The 15,942-nt window shown below is 44.5% G+C and overlaps 2 protein-coding genes across 2 annotated transcripts in view; one reads left to right on the top strand and one right to left on the bottom strand.

The window, feature by feature from the left end:
• LOC307212574 (fibrinogen-like protein 1) overlaps positions 1-15,942 on the bottom strand; it is a 119,607-nt gene that overhangs the window by 34,597 nt on the left and 69,068 nt on the right. The gene's annotated exons all lie outside the window — the stretch shown is intronic.
• Positions 4,049-15,942, top strand: part of VPS36 (vacuolar protein sorting 36 homolog) — a 31,197-nt gene continuing 19,303 nt past the window's right edge. The window contains exons 1-6 of the mRNA XM_079970013.1: positions 4,049-4,196; positions 7,824-7,892; positions 9,283-9,353; positions 12,865-12,979; positions 13,380-13,469; positions 13,969-14,055. Coding sequence (XP_079826139.1) covers positions 4,101-4,196; positions 7,824-7,892; positions 9,283-9,353; positions 12,865-12,979; positions 13,380-13,469; positions 13,969-14,055 — 528 coding nt within the window. The 5' untranslated portion in view covers positions 4,049-4,100. The remainder of the gene's footprint in view (positions 4,197-7,823; positions 7,893-9,282; positions 9,354-12,864; positions 12,980-13,379; positions 13,470-13,968; positions 14,056-15,942) is intronic.

Below are 15,942 nucleotides of genomic sequence, written 5' to 3'. Positions count from 1 at the left end.
CTCCGCACAGAGGAGGGCAGCCGTTTAGAGGCTGGTCGGAGCTATGGGGACACGGCAAGCAAAGGAGATCCTTGACAGCTTGCAAGTCTGAGCACCACATCCTGGCTGTCATAGCACCGGAGACTGACGCGTTTTCGAAGAGAGAATTAAGAGGAGCCTTGTCTCTGCGGATCTTATCATGAATATGAGGACGCCGCAGGGGTGCGTGTTGAGCCTGCTTTTATATATGCTCTGTACTGCTGACTGTACCCCCAAATACCCCAGTAATAAGATCATTAAGTTTGCAGATGATACAACGGTGGTTGGTTTAATCACGGCTGGAGAGGGGGAGGACCTGTTGATGGCATTTTACCATTGTACTGTTGAGAGTGTATTAACTTATGGTCTGTGTGTGTGGTTTGGGAGCTGCACTGCCAGGAAAAAAACAATGCTGTCCAGGGTTGTAAAGACTGCAGAGAGAATAATTGGGTGCACTCTTCCCACCTTAGATCAAATCTATGCTGTCAGGTGCCATAAGAAAGCGGCAGAGATAGCGCAGGATAGTACGCACCCTGGAAATGACCTCTTTCAGCTTCTGCCTTCTGGAAGAAGGTATAGAGTTATAAAGACCAGGACTAGCCGCCTGAGAAACAGTTTCTACACAAATGCAATTCTGGTTCTAAACGCAGCATAAGGAGTCTCTATAGTATATTGTATTTTAAAATGGGGTTTCAGAGTTTTTAGGGGGTTTTGAATGTTTTATGTAGATTTTCAATTTCCTTATGGGACAATGACAATAAAGATATCGTATCGTTGTGAACCGCCCTGAGATCTACAGACGAAGATAGATAGGCAGATGACACAACCTTGATGGCAGAAAGTGAGGAGGAATTAAAGAACCTTTTAATGAACTGACATTACCTAGCTCATTCTACCTCATCAGGGAAAGGGTGTAGTGTTTGCCTCTGTGGTTTGCGCACAATGCACTGGCAATAAATAGGCTCACCTTTTACTAGAAGATGCATAAAATTAATGCCACCTTATAACAGCAAAGTAATAATTCTACCTTTTAATGAGGGTGAAAGAGGAGAGCACAAAAATATGGTCTGAAGCTCAACATAAAAAAAATAAATCAAGATCATGGCCACTGGGCCCATCACCTCCTGGCAAACAGAAGGGGAAGAGATGGAGGTAATGAGAGATTTTACTTTCTTCGTCTCCGTGATCACTGCAGATGTTGACAGCAGTCACGTAATTAAAAGACGCCTGCTTCTTGAGAGAAAAGCGATGACAAACTTAGACAGCATCCTAAAAAGCAGAGACATCACCTTGCCAACAAAGGCCTGTATATTTAAAGCTATGGTTTTCCCAGTAGTGATGTATGGAAGTGAGAGCTGGAGCATCAAGAAGGCCGATCGCCGAAGAATTGATGCTTTTGAATTCTGGTGCTGGAGGAGACTCCTGAGAGTCCCATGGACTGCAAGAAGATCAAACCTCTCCATTCTGAAGGAAATCAGCCTTGAGTGCTCACTGGAAGGACAGATCCTGAAGCTGAGGCTCCAAGACTTTGGCCACCTCATGAGAAGAGAAGACTCCCTGGAAAAGACCCTGATGTTGGGAAAGATGGAGGGCACAAGGAGAAGGGGACGACGGAGGACGAGATGGTTGGACAGTGTTCTCAAAGCTACCAGCATGAGTTTGACCAAACTGCGGGAGACAGTGGAAGACAGGAGTGCCTGGCGTGCTCTGGTCCAGGGGGTCACAAAGAGGCGGACACGACTAAACAACAAAAAGGAAAAGAGAGACATTCTGGTACCAAATCAGAAACTGGGACGGATTCTGTATATCCTGGACTATCCCTAGAAAACGAGGACGTTTGGTGGGCTGCTAAATTCTCTGTTTTTCCCTACAATACCCTGCAGGGAGCTTGAGAATTCACATCCTTCAGAGTTTCAGACAGTTTGACCAAACTGCGGGAGGCAGTGGAAGACAGGAGTGCCTGGCGTTCTCTGGTCCACGGGGTCACGAAGAGTCGGACACAAATAAACGACTAAACAACAACCACAACAATGTGATGATGATAATAATAATAATAATAATAATAATATGGGGAACACCCGCCCAAGCGACAACGGTCTGCCTGAATGCATGACCCCGGGCCAAGGGGTAAAATTCTGTTTTACCTGCTTGTGGAGGTACCACAGACGACTCCTTATAATAATAATATAATAATATTATTAATATTATAATATAATAATATTATTAATATTATAATATTATTATAATATAATAATATAATAATATTATTAACCCTGAGCGACTGGGGAAAATTATTATTATTATTATTATTATTATTAAATAGGCTTGCGTTATCGCGCTCACCTGCGTGAGAAGCTCGACTGGACTTGACCGCCGCCGCCGTCGTCGCCCCAACCGCCACTCTCCTTCGCGGCGGCTCGCAACTTCGGTTTAAATCACGCGCGAGGCGAAACGGTCTTCCGGAACGCGATTGGCCTGAGAGCTTGAAATCGTCCAATTAAAATGAACGCGAGGGGGAGAGGCGATGCTATTGGCTGCTGGGGTACGGCCGAGTCCGCCCACAGCACCGCCCCCTCACTTCCATATATGGGACGAGAGCTGTTGCTCCAGGCCGGTTTCTGCTTCAAACGAGGAAAGTGCGCATGAGCGGGAAGGGCAAAGACTTTTCAACGGTCCGTTCAGGTTCCTAGCATGGGAAGAGGCGGGTGGATGCATGCAAGGGAATTTATTATTATTATTATGGAGGGAATTTATTATTATTATTATTGTTTCGTCCAAGAGCGCACATTTGCATTTGTGTGTAATTTAAATGTTGGTGTTAATTGCATTCGTTGTGCATGGAATTTTCTCTTGAGCTGCCCTTCCTTTTCATCTGAAATAATAATAATAATAATAATAATAATAATAATAATAATAATAATAATAATAATGTATTTATACCCCGCCCTCCCCGGCCAGAGCTGGGCTCAGGGCGGCTAACACCAGTAAAATTACAAATAAAAAGAAACCACAATTTAAAATACAGGTTAAAATATAATTGAAAATGCAGCCTCATTTTAATAGTAGTAGACTTAGGTAGTTAGAAGTGTATAGTGAATCATCTGGTCACTTGAGGCAATAATAAAAGGCTTTGCTTTGAACTGTGTGCGGGCAAAGAGATGGATGTCACTGTTGTTTATCACATTTGTACACATGGGATCATAATGGAATAATACAAACAGTCTCTGAAAACGCAAAATGCATAATAAAACAAGAGCAAAAGCAAACGTAACCCACCCACCTACCCAGTTTAATAGGTTATAGATTGTTTAATTAGTCAAGGGGCTGGGAATAGGCGAATACTTTTGATTGATGGTGGAGGCGGGGTGCGCGTGCGCGAGAAGGCGAATACTTTTGAGCGATGGTGGAGGCGGGGTGCGCGTGCGCGAGAAGGCGAATACTTATGAGCGATGGTGGAGGCGGGGTGCGCATGCGCGAGAAGGCGAATACTTTTGAGCGATGGTGGAGGCGGGGTGCGCATGCGCGAGAAGGCGAATACCTTTGAGTGATGGTGGAGGCGGGGTGCGCATGCGCGAGAAGGCGAATACTTATGAGCGATGGTGGAGGCGGGGTGCGCGTGCGCGAGAAGGCGAATACTTATGAGCGATGGTGGAGGCGGGGTGCGCATGCGCGAGAAGGCGAATACTTTTGAGCGATGGTGGAGGCGGGGTGCGCATGCGCGAGAAGGCGAACACTTTTGAGCGATGGTGGAGGCGGGGTGCGCATGCGCGAGAAGGCGAATACTTATGAGCGATGGTGGAGGCGGGGTGCGCATGCGCGAGAAGGCGAATACTTTTGAGTGATGTGGAGGCGGGGTGCGCGTGCGCGAGAAGGCGAATACTTATGAGCGATGGTGGAGGCGGGGTGCGCGTGCGCGAGAAGGCGAATACTAATGAGAGATGGTGGAGGCGGGGTGCGCATGCGCGAGAAGGCGAATACTTTTGAGCGATGGTGGAGGCGGGGTGCGCGTGCGCATGCGCCGTTCCCCCTCCCGCTGCCTGCCGAGGGAGGGAGGGAGGGAGGCCGGCCTTGGCCTAAGCGCCATGGACCGCTTCGGCTGGACCACCGGCCTCCTGGAGATCCACGAGAACCTGGTGACGCAGCAGCGCGGCGTCCGCCTCTACGACGGCGAGGAGAAGGTCGGGGGAGCTCTCGGCCGGGGCGCGGGGCAGGCGGGTCTGGGCTAGGCAGGCTGGAGGAAGCAGGCAGAGCCTTCCTCCTTTAGAGCAGTGTTTCCCAACCTTGGGTCTCCAGCTGCTGTTGGACTACAACTCCCATCATCCCTGACCATTGGTCTGGCTAGCAAGGGATGATGGGAGTTGTAGTCCAAAAAACAGCTGGAGACCCAAGTCTGCTCTAGACCAGTGTTTCCCAACCTTGGGTCTCCAGCTGCTGTTGGACTACAACTCCCATCATCCCTGACCATTGGTCTGGCTAGCAAGGGATGATGGGAGTTGTAGTCCAAAAACAGCTGGAGACCCAAGTCTGCTCTAGACCAGTGTTTCCCAACCTTGGGTCTCCAGCTGCTGTTGGACTACAACTCCCATCATCCCTGACCATTGGTCTTGCTAGCAAGGGATGATGGGAGTTGTAGTCCAAAAACAGCTGGAGACCCAAGTCTGCTCTAGACCAGTGTTTCCCAACCTTGGGTCTCCAGCTGCTGTTGGACTACAACTCCCATCATCCCTGACCATTGGTCTTGCTAGCAAGGGATGATGGGAGTTGTAGTCCAAAAACAGCTGGAGACCCAAGGTTGGGAAACACTGCTTTAGAGGTCCTTATTGCCCTGAGGAGGATTTTTAAAAAGGGAAAAAACCTCCCGCAGAAAATTGAGGGAAGGCGCTCTGCATCTAGAAAGCTAGGGTGTCAAGGGGAAGATAGGCTGCTGCTGCTGCTGCTGCTGCTACCCCTCTCCGCTTCGTTTTCTACCTGCAGGGAGTATTTTGCCAGGCACTGTGAAATGAAATACCTCCAACAGCATTGGGTGGGGCTTCGGCTGATTTCTCTTACCTGTCGCAGGTATTGGAACTGTAGTTCATCCCTAGGCAAGGTGTCCAGAAGTATACTTTTGTTTTTTCCCAATTTTTTTATTGATTTTCACAAATTTATAGACGAACAAACAAACATAAATCATAACCTTATTAAAATTACACTTATTAACATTGTTCAGTGACTTCCTTGCTTCCCCTTAGTTGAATTTCAATGCATATCCTTTTAATGGTTTTCCAAATCATAGTTCTTATAAATTTAACTTAAACCTTAACATCCTTGAATCTTTTCATTTTGAAATTAAACATATTAATTCATCACTATTATAAAATCCGATGCCAATCATATATCTGCAAGCTATTTCCAATTAGTCGGAAGTATAGTTTTTGATTGAATGGAGCGTAGTAGTAACGGGAAGCATCAAGCAAGGTAGTGAATTTGTTGCAAAGAAGGGTGCAGATTGTGGTTCTCTCTCCCATTACAGTCCTCATTTCAGCGTCTTCCTCTGCATTCCAGCTTTGTTTTTGAATGGGAGGTTATCAATACAACATCTTTTTAAAGCTTTCATGCCTGCATCTTAAGTAGGTTAGGCTTGCTAAAATATCTGGATTTTTCTGTAGCCTTCATACACAGATCACATGTGGAGTTTTTTTTCTTTACAGTGGTGCCTTGCAAGACGAAATTAATTCGTTCCGCGAGTTGCTTCGCCTTGCGATTTTTTCGTCTTGCAGAGCGCGGATTCCCCGGGTATTAACGGCTTTAAGAAAAAGGAAGCAAACCCGCAAGACGTTTTCGTCTTGCGAAGCAAGCCCATAGGGAAATTCGTCTTGCGAAGCAACTCAAGAAACGAAAAACCCTTTCGTCTTGCGCGTTTTTCGTCTAGCGAGGCATTCGTCTTGCGGGGCACCACTGTATTATTACGCTGTAATAGCATCCCACCTTTGAAATGAGAATAAATGAAGAAAATCACACTGAAACAGTGTCAGAGCAAAGCAAGTCATTGAGATCCTTTGCATAGTGCAGTTGATGGTAGATAGCCCTGTTTGGAGCAGGTTGTGAGGTCGTACTTTCCTGTTTGTCTCACTCTCCTGTTCCTTTCCCCAGGGCAGTTTGCACCTCTGGTTTAGAGAAAGCTTAGTCAATTGACTTAATAATAATAATAATAATAATAATAATAATTTACAGTGGTGCCCTGCAAGACGAATGCCTCGCAAGACGAAAAACCCGCTAGACAAAAGGGTTTTCCGTTTTTCGAGGCGCTTCGCAAGACGAATTTCTCTATGGGCTTGCGAGTCTTGCAATTTTTTTTGCTCCCCCCCCCCCCTTTTTCTAAGTCACTAAGCCGCTAATAGCGCTAATCCACTAAGCCGCTAATAGGGTTGCTTCGCAAGACGAAAAGACCGCAAGACGAAGAGACTCGCGGAACGGATTCTTTTCGTCTTGCGAGGCACCACTGTATATCCCGCCCTCCCCAGCCGAAGCCGGGCTCAGAGCGGCTAACATCAAATGTATAACACATTAACATTAAATCAGACAATCAATTAAAATACATCCTCAAATCAGATCAGGATCAGAATAAAATCCAATCAGATGGCAACCCGCAGATTAGGGTTGGGGACCTTCAATGCTCACCAGGCCCAACTGTTTGTGCTGAACTTAGATGGGCCTGTGAGAAAAATTGGGAGGCCACTTTCATGCAAGTTCTTCTGAAAGGGGAGAGGGAGTCAGACTGAACCCGACCAAAGGCCTGGCAGAACAGCTCCGTCTTGCAGGCCCTGCGGAAAGATGTCTGGTCCCGCAGGGCCCTAGTCTCTTGTGACAGAGCGTTCCACCAGATTGGAGCCACAGCCGAAAAAAGCCCTGGCTCTAGTTGAGGCCAGCCTAACCTCTCTGTGGCCTGGGACCTTCAGGATGTTTTTATTTGAAGACCGTAAGTTCCTCTGTGGGGCATACCAGGAGAGGCGGTCCCGTAGGTACGAGGGTCCTAAGGAGCAATGCAAGTGCACAAGGTTTCATCACCACACACTGCAAGTGTAACAACTGCACCAACAAGCCTGCTCTAATCTACAAAAAGTTTGCCTCATTTTATTGTGGATTTCACAGTATCTCTGGTTCATATGCATTGAAGCTACTTCATTCTAATTCATACCAGTCTTTGCTGTCTGGTATTCCTGGGAAATAGTACTTGAATTCCATCTTAAATGTCAAAAGAAGCACCTCTCATTTTGCTAAAGGAAGTGACAGATTATAGGTAGGGACCTGAATTTCAAGATTTCAAAGGTGGAAGCACCCATGAATCTGTTGCTCATGCTTGCTTCAACCAGTTCTGCCTTCACAGTCTAGAAGGAGCTGAAGCAAAAGTTGACAATTGAAATTTCAAATGGAGAAGGGCCATGGTTCAGTGGTAGAGCAGTCTGCATGGCATACAGAAGGCTCTCAGCCTGATCCCTGATATCTGCTGGTAGCCCCTGAAAAGCTGCCAGTCAGTGCTGACATGGTATAAGGCATTTTCCTGTATTCCTAAGCTTTGGTTTAGCATAAGAACACTTGGAAAAGTTATCTCTCCCTGTGTGCCCACCAAAACTGCTCTAGAAGTTCATCCAGCCCTCCAGATTTGAGGGGGGAGTAGAGGGAGAAGCCCCGCTGTAAGAACAGATGCCCTGCTCACTCAGGGTGTTTAGTAGTATCCAGCAAATACTCTGCATGATTTTTAAATTATGTATTGGGCAAAAACTGGATGAGACATAGATGAACTGAAATATATCTTCCTTACCCAGGTAAAGTTTGATACGGGCATATTGCTTCTGAGTACGCACAGATTGATCTGGAGAGATCAGAAAAATCATGTAAGTTTCAGCACTCTGGTATGTCTATAATTTCCATATAATATGCAAAATAACAGTAAAGTTAATTTGCCTGTGATGGTTGTGTGAGCAAATTGTCTCCCCTAAACAAACCATGTGCCGTAAGAACACACCTTGGAACACACCCCAGTTATGGCCTGTGGTATGTTTTGGAGCAAGACATAGCACAAATCTGGGCTCAGACATAGTGCTAAGCCCAAACATTGGCTGTATTCCCTTTGCTGTCTCTGCAGCAGAACCTGGGGGTAAGCGAAGTGGCTGCTATTACTAAATGTGAACCAACAGACATGCCTGCCCATGCTAAACCATAATTTAACCTGGCATTACATGTAAAGCAACCCAATTTAGGGTTTAGACAACATGCTGCATTCTGATTAATCAAAAATGAAAGCGAAAATTTCTGATCTCCTTGCAGCCTCTCTAAAGGAGAATGGAGGGTTTGGGGTGTGTGCAAGCCCAAGGGGAGGTTTATTACTGTTTTCAGCATTTGACTAGTTAGCTGTGGGGGACATGATTTAGAGAATTGTGAGTTAGCAGCCTTGCATCTTCACAGGGTTTTACTGTCTTTAGCCAATCTCCTACTACTATAACTATTATTAATTCAAACAAAAACCCCCTCCATTTAAAAGGCCATAGATTAATTTTATTCTTTGCTAATTAAACAATTAGTTTCAAGAATAAAAATTTACGATTATTACAACTTTGGAAATGATGAAATAAAATACAGTGGTTCCCCGCAAGACGAATGCCTCGCAAGATGAAAAACCCGCTAGACGAAAGGGTTTTCCGTTTTGGAGGCGCTTCGCAAAACGAATTTCCCTATGGGCTTGCTTCGCAAGACGAAATGCCCCCCCCTTCCCCCCCTTTTTCTAAGCCGCTTATCCGCTAAGCTGATAAGCCGCTAAAAGCCGCTAAGCCGCTAATAGCGCTAATCCGCTAAGCCGTCAATGGGCTTGCTTCGCAAGACGAAAAAACCGCTAGACGAAGAGAATCGCGGAACGGATTCTTTTCGTCTTGCGAGGCACCACTGTAGATCTTTGTAATCTGAGGTACAGAGATTTAAACCGGAGATGTTAATAAGCCCGAAATGTTTGCAGTTACAGCACCAGAAACAGTAAAAAGCAGTTTATATTTGCAGGATAGCTGAGGCAAAAAATGTGTTGCTGTTGTTATTTCATATCCATGGGAGCTTTTTTCTCCACACACCTGTGTATGAGTAGCAAACATGGTCTAGAATGGCAAGAATTCTGCACATGAAATGCTTTAGTGCAGAACTTAGTGCAAAAACAATACCGTGATTCCACAGTCTTAAAATAAGAGCAAGATTCAATTAAAATGTCTTTGTTTTTATTCTCTCTATTGCTGCTTTTAGGAATGTTGTATGGCTATTCCTCTTTCCCAAATTATCTTCATTGAAGAACAAGCAGCCGGGATAGGAAAAAGGTAGTACTGTGAGTTTGTAGCAAAATCTGTTATGTTGGGGACAGTCGCTTCCCTGGGTTATTTGGAATATTCAGTATTTCACAAGCATCCAATCCATAATGCATCCTTATTTCCCTTTTTCAGAACCTTATTCAAGGATGAGTGGGGTTCGTGGCAGTGGCGCCCGCCCTGTGGAATACAGGGCTGCCTTCAGATGTGTATGGAAAGTCATATAATTGTTTATCTTCTTGACATCTGATAGGAGAGCATTCCACATGGCTGGCACTACTACCAAGAAGGCCCTTGGCCTGGTTCCCTGTAACTTCACTTCTCTCTCATTTTTTTAAAAATTCTTTTTATTAATTTTCGCTTAAATAACCAAAAACAAAAAGAAAAAGAAAAACAAATTTACAACAGTTACATAAAACCCCAAAAACACAAAAAGAAAATTAAGTAAATATCTAAACATAACATAAAAATAACATCAATTTCCAATTGCAATTCTTTATCTTCTCATTTATCTCTTTATCTCTTTGAATACTTAAATCGTTCCTCTGTACACCTATTGACTTCCATCCCTCCCGGTTTCAGGCTTCTTAATATAAATAGTTTATTTCTCTTGCAGCTAATAATTATAAAGGTTTACACATCGTAAGATCTATATCAGTCCTGCTGTATTTTTTAGGTTCTTATAGTTCCCTTCGATGTATGTCATAAATTTGTTCCAGTCATTAATAAACTTTGTATTTTTTTGGTTTCTAATTTTTTGTGTCATTATTGCAAGTTCTACAAATTCAAATAACTTTGTTTGCCAGTCTCTAATTGCTGGGGTGTTTTGACTTTTCCAATTTGGGGCAATTAATAATCTAGCGGCAGCTGTGGCATACTGGAATAATGTCTTATCTTCTTTTTTAATTTTGTCCCCAATTATTCCTAGTAGGAAGGCCTCTGGTCTTTTGGGAAATGTATATTTAAGTATTTTTTTTAACTCATTATAAATATGTTCCCAATATTTCTTCATTTCATCGCATGTCCACCACATGTGGAAAAAATTACCCTCTTTAATTTTACATTTCCAGCAAAACTTATTACCTGTTTTGTACATTTTCCCCAGTTTTGCCGGGGTAATGTACCACCTATACATCATCTTTTCTAAATTTTCCCTCAGTGTTACACATGCTGTGAATCTCATTCCACTTCTCTCAGTTAGGGAACTGCTAGAAGGACCTTGGAGCTGGACCTCAGCGTCTGGGCAGAATGATGCGGATGGAGATGCTCCTGTTCTTATTTGTTCTACGATACATGTAACCCACCTTGGGTCTGCTTTTGAAGGCTGGATTTATCAGCCTGTTGCTGTAGCCTCTAGTATTGCTGGCTACTTAGTCCAGGGAGCTTGGCATGTTTGTCTTCCATGAGCATTGCAGCTTTCCATTAGCGGCCATCAAAGTAAAGGGACCACCGACCATTAAGTCCAGTCTCGGACGACTCTGGGGTTGCGGCGCTCATCTCGCTTTATTGGCCGAGGGAGCCGGCGTTTCTCTGCAGACAGCTTCCGGGTCCTGTGGCCAGCATGACTAAGCCATTTCTGGCAAACCAGAACAGCACATGGAAATGCCGTTTACCTTCCCGCTGGAGCCGACCTTCTGATCAGCAAGTCCTAGGCTCTGTGGTTTAGACCACAGTCCCACCCGCATCCCACTGGCCATCAAAGCATCTTGTAAAAAATATTATCATTTACCTATGTGCAGTGTGAAAGCATGGGATGCGGGTGGCGCTGTGGGTTAAACCACAGAGCCTAGGACTTGCAGATCAGAAGGTTGACAGTTCAAATCCCTGCGACGGGGTGAGCTCCCATTTCTCAGTCCCTGCTCCTGCCAACCTACCAGTTCGAAAGCCCGTCAAAGTGCAAGTAGATAAATAGGTACCGCTCCGGCGGGAAGGTAAACGGCGTTTCCATGCGCTGCTCTGGTTCGCCAGAAGCGGCTTAGTCATGCTGGCTGCATGATCCGAAAGCTGTACACCGGCTCTCTTGGCCAATAAAGCGAGATGAGTGCCGCAACCCCAGAGTCGGTCACGACTGGACCTAATGGTCAGGGGTCCCTTTACCTTTACCTTAGTGTGAAAAGCAGTGACAGTGCACAACTACTGCACTGTCCTCCAAGTTGTGATTGTATTGCTGCTTGCTGGAACCAGGTAGGGCAGGGCAGAAGAAGCACTCGCTCGGTGGCAGCAGCGGGTACGGCTACATGCACACCTTTGCCCCATTACCATCCTAGCACTTCTGTCATCTGCGCCGTACCCGTCTTCATCCCTGTCCCAGAAGCTGGGAGGGCTGCCACTGGCAGAAGCTGCTGCGCCTAACCTCATGGGTATGTTTAGCCTAGTGAAGAGGAGACTGAGAGACGATACGATAGCAATGTTCAAATATCTAAAGGGCTGCCATATGGAGGACTGGAGGAAGTTCCAGAGGCTAGGACCCAAACCAATGGATTCAAGTTACAGTGGTGCCCCGCAAGACGAACGCCTCGCAAGACGAAAAACCCGCTAGACGAAAGGGTTTTACGTTTTTTGAGGCGCTTCGCAAGACGAATTTCCCTATGGGCTTCCTTCGCAAGACGAAAACCCATAGGGAAATCTCTGGGACAGCGGGGAAGCGCAGCGCGTCTTCCCCACTGTCCTCGGACCTTCTCTGAAGGCTGGCGGTTGGGCGGAGAGACCTTCTCCCCGCGCCAGCCTTCGGATGGCTGTCCTGAAGACTTGCGGTGGGAGGAGGGTTTTCCTTCCCACCGCCAACTTTCAGAATGCTGTTCTGAATGTTGGCGGTGGGGAGGAAAAACCCTCTTCCCACCCCAAGCCCCGGGAACACAGGAGAAGCTGCTGCGCGCCTTCCCCTCTGTTCCCGTACCTGTCCTGAAGGCTTGCGGTGGGGAGAAAAGCCCTTCTCCGCACCGCCAGCCTGGCAAGCGGTCTCCATAGGAACGCATTAATTGATTTTCAATGCATTCCTATGGGAAACCGTGCTTCGCAAGACGAAAAACTCGCAAGAAGAAAAAACTTGCGGAACGAATTAATTTCGTCTTGCGAGGCACCACTGTATAAGAAAGGAGATTTTGACTAAACATCAGAGCTGTTTGATAGTGGAATGGACTCCCATGAGAGGCGCTGGAATTCCTTGGTTATCTGCCATGTATGCTTAAATTGGGATTCCTGCATTTTAGGGGGTTGGACTAGATGGCCCTCAGGGTCCCTTCCACCCCATAAGTTCCTTTTTGTCTGCCTTGAATCTCCTGTTACATATATAGAGAGAGATGAAATATTCTGAAAACTATTTGATGTTTAAAATTCTTAACAACTGAATGAATTCTTGAAAATTTATAAGAAACATGTTATATTACATTCCACCAGCTATATTTTTAGCCTGTGATAAAAGACTACATAAAACTTTAAAAATCTACATTTGTTAATATTTAGGAACCGGCCTTGCTTTTTTATCACATATAGATTTTCTCTCTTCCTCTTCCCATCTCTTCAGTGCGAAAATAGTGGTTCATCTTCATCCAGTACCTTCCAACAAGGAGCCTGGCCCTTTCCAGAGTAGTAAATACTCGTATATCAAACTTTCTTTCAAAGAACATGGACAGATTGAGGTATATATGTATTTTCAGCCTGATGGGGGTGAGGTGATATTGGGATGGGTTTTATAAATTTCATTTGTGTAAAGATAAAGCCTGGGAACTCTCAGCATGGTTAAAATGAAATTTATGCAAGACATAAAGGGTAAAAAAATTTAATCATTATACGGGTATTACTGTTTATTACTATTGGGTCTTGCTTGTAACATGCTAGTATGAACTGCTAAACTTTTGAGATCTGTAAAGATAAGTGATGCAGTGAAACTCAGTCTGTTACATATTTGTAGCTTTGAGAAATTACTTTTATGAAATTGCTTTTATTTAGAAAATACTAAATATATTTAAATCAATTTCAGTGCATCCTTGGAATTAACCTCCCTCCTTTCCTCCTTTCTTTTTTTAAACCTCTGCACAGTTCTACAGAAGGCTATCGGAAGAAATGACTCAGCGGAGGTGGGAGAACATGCCAGCTTCTCAGACCATTGATGTTACCAGAGGCTCACAGGTGTTTATGCAGTTTCTGATTATTGGCCCTCTGCTTTCAAATAAGCATTTCAATAAGTATCCTTTTTGCTTTACTCAGCTGTTTTATTATGTAACACTCTCCCCCCCACCCCACAATGTTAATTAAAATTGGCTATTTTTGACAGGTAATGTAATTTGAAAACATGAAGCTGATTATATAGTTGCATTTAGACATAGCACTAAATGTGCACTGACTTGCACAGCCTCTCCTGACACCGTCACAGTCGTGAGAAGACCTGACAAGGCCCGTCTCAAACCACAGAATATTTAGGGGGCCCGACCCCTCCTTTAAATTTTTTTTTTGGGGGGGCCTTTCACCCCTCTGGATGGCACCCCTGGTTGTTTCTAAATACACCCCATGTCCCTGATCTCACAGATGTTATAAGGCAGGCACAGACTTTACTTGTGTCCAAAAGGAGGGAACTCTAAGCACTTCCTTCATAACCCTTTTTTTTGGGGGGGGGTGTATTTTTTTTCAGACAGGGAGAATAAGAGCTGCAGGAATTGTAGGTATTGAGAGAAAATTAGAAGAAAGAAGAAAAGAGATGGATAAAAACATTTCCGAGGTGAGTAATATTGGAATTTCATGTGCAGATTTTTTTGGTAACTCTTTGAGTCATTGGAAGCTGCTGATAGGGAGAGTCTGTAAATATACAGTGATGCCTCGCAAGACGAAAAGAATCCGTTCCGCGAGTCTCTTCGTCTTGCGTTTTTTTCGTCTTGCGAAGCAAGCCCATTAGCGGCTTAGCGGATTAGCGCTATTAGCGGCTTAGGGGCTTAGTGGATCAGCTGATAAGCGGCTTAGCGGATCAGTTGTTAAGCGGCTTAGCGGATCAGCTGATAAGCAGCTTAGCGGATCAGCTGATAAGCGGCTTAGCGGGTCAGCTGATAAGCGGCTTAGCGGCTTAGAAAAGGGGGGGGGAGGAAAAAAACCCCGCAGGAACTCGCAAGACATTTTCGTCTTGCGAAGCAAGCCCATAGGAAATTCGTTTTGTGAAGCACCTCCAAAACAGAAAACTCTTTCGTCTAGCGGGTTTTCCGTCTTGCAAGGCATTCGTCTTGCGGGGCACCACTGTATTTGGATCACAGTCATTGTGTTTGGGAGCCAGATGTGTTATATGTTTAAAAATATATAATTTTTAAAAAGGACTGGTGCTTACGAGCTTTTGCAAAGGATGTACCCCCCCTCTACAAATGCAGTTATTTCACTTTTTACGCAGCTGTTGCACAAGATACAGTGGTACCTCAGGTTAAGTACTTAATTCGTTCCGGAGGTCCGTTCTTAACCTGAAATTATTCTTAACCTGAAGCACCACTTTAGCTAATGGGGCCTCCTGCTGCCGCTGGCCGGCAGGGAGGGAGGGAGAGGAGCTGCTTCCTTTGAAATTTAAGGGACATCATTTAAGGGACATCCATCAATAAGGGACAGCAGCGGGACATGGTGCTGGAATAAGGGACTGTCCCTTCAAATAAGGGACACTTGACAGCTATGGCCATGGTATCACTGGATCAGGCTTGGCTGACTCAAAACGTTGTACACAGAGAAAAAATGCAGGCTTTCCCAATTGTCCGAAGAGACCCAAAAGCATTTTCTAAGGGTTAGAAAAACAAAGAGCCGTTTAAGGCCATATGAACGCAGCCTAGCTAGTGGCAAGGGGCAGAAGGAACAAGGGGGACTGGGAATTCTATAAACATGAGGGTTTATCTTTCCTAATAATTTGCTTCCTGGTATTTGTAACAGCTTGTTTTTGTTTATCACTTCTGGCTATTGTGTTTTTTGTTTCTGGTGGTAGAATTTCCTTGTTTTCAGAACAAGAAGATTATACCCACATCATTGTCACTCCTTATTGTTTACTGCAACAAATTGATCTCTGTCGTTTTTATAAGGATTTGCTTACTCTCCTCTTTTTACAACAGGCACATACAAATTTAGGGTGGAGCTGAACAATATAGGAGCCCCTTATTTTCTCCTGGTCTTCCCCCATCCCATGTAGTAAAAGAGGTTGCATTATAAGATGGTGTGCTGCTGTTCATTTTCCACCCGCTATACTTCATCCCATGAAGTAGATTGGGAAAGGCTCATCTTACAGCACAATGACTGTTTATTTATTTCCAAGCATTTCTATATTGATTAATATTTCAAAGGTCTCTAAGCAGACATGCGGCATGTTCTCTCTTTTTTTAAATAAAGTTTTTTATTGATACAACAAGAAAAAAAAAGAAAAAAAACCCACAAAAACCAAATTACACACAAGAATAACCATAGACACATAATTTTCTTAGCAAACAATAAAACATCTATTGGTCTTAACACTAAAGACCCAACCTCCAGTCTATTCCATATTTCAAATTCATATTACTTATTGCCAATACACACTTTTATCATAATTAAACTTATTCTCAATAAATCTAATTTCTTATATCTACCTTGCAACTATTACTGAAGTTCCTCG

Source organism: Podarcis cretensis (assembly GCF_951804945.1).
Source record: "Podarcis cretensis genome assembly, chromosome: 3".
Taxonomy (NCBI): Eukaryota; Metazoa; Chordata; class Lepidosauria; order Squamata; family Lacertidae; genus Podarcis; species Podarcis cretensis.
Note: the sequence above shows the minus strand (reverse complement) of the source record. Positions and strands in the feature narration are given on the sequence as shown.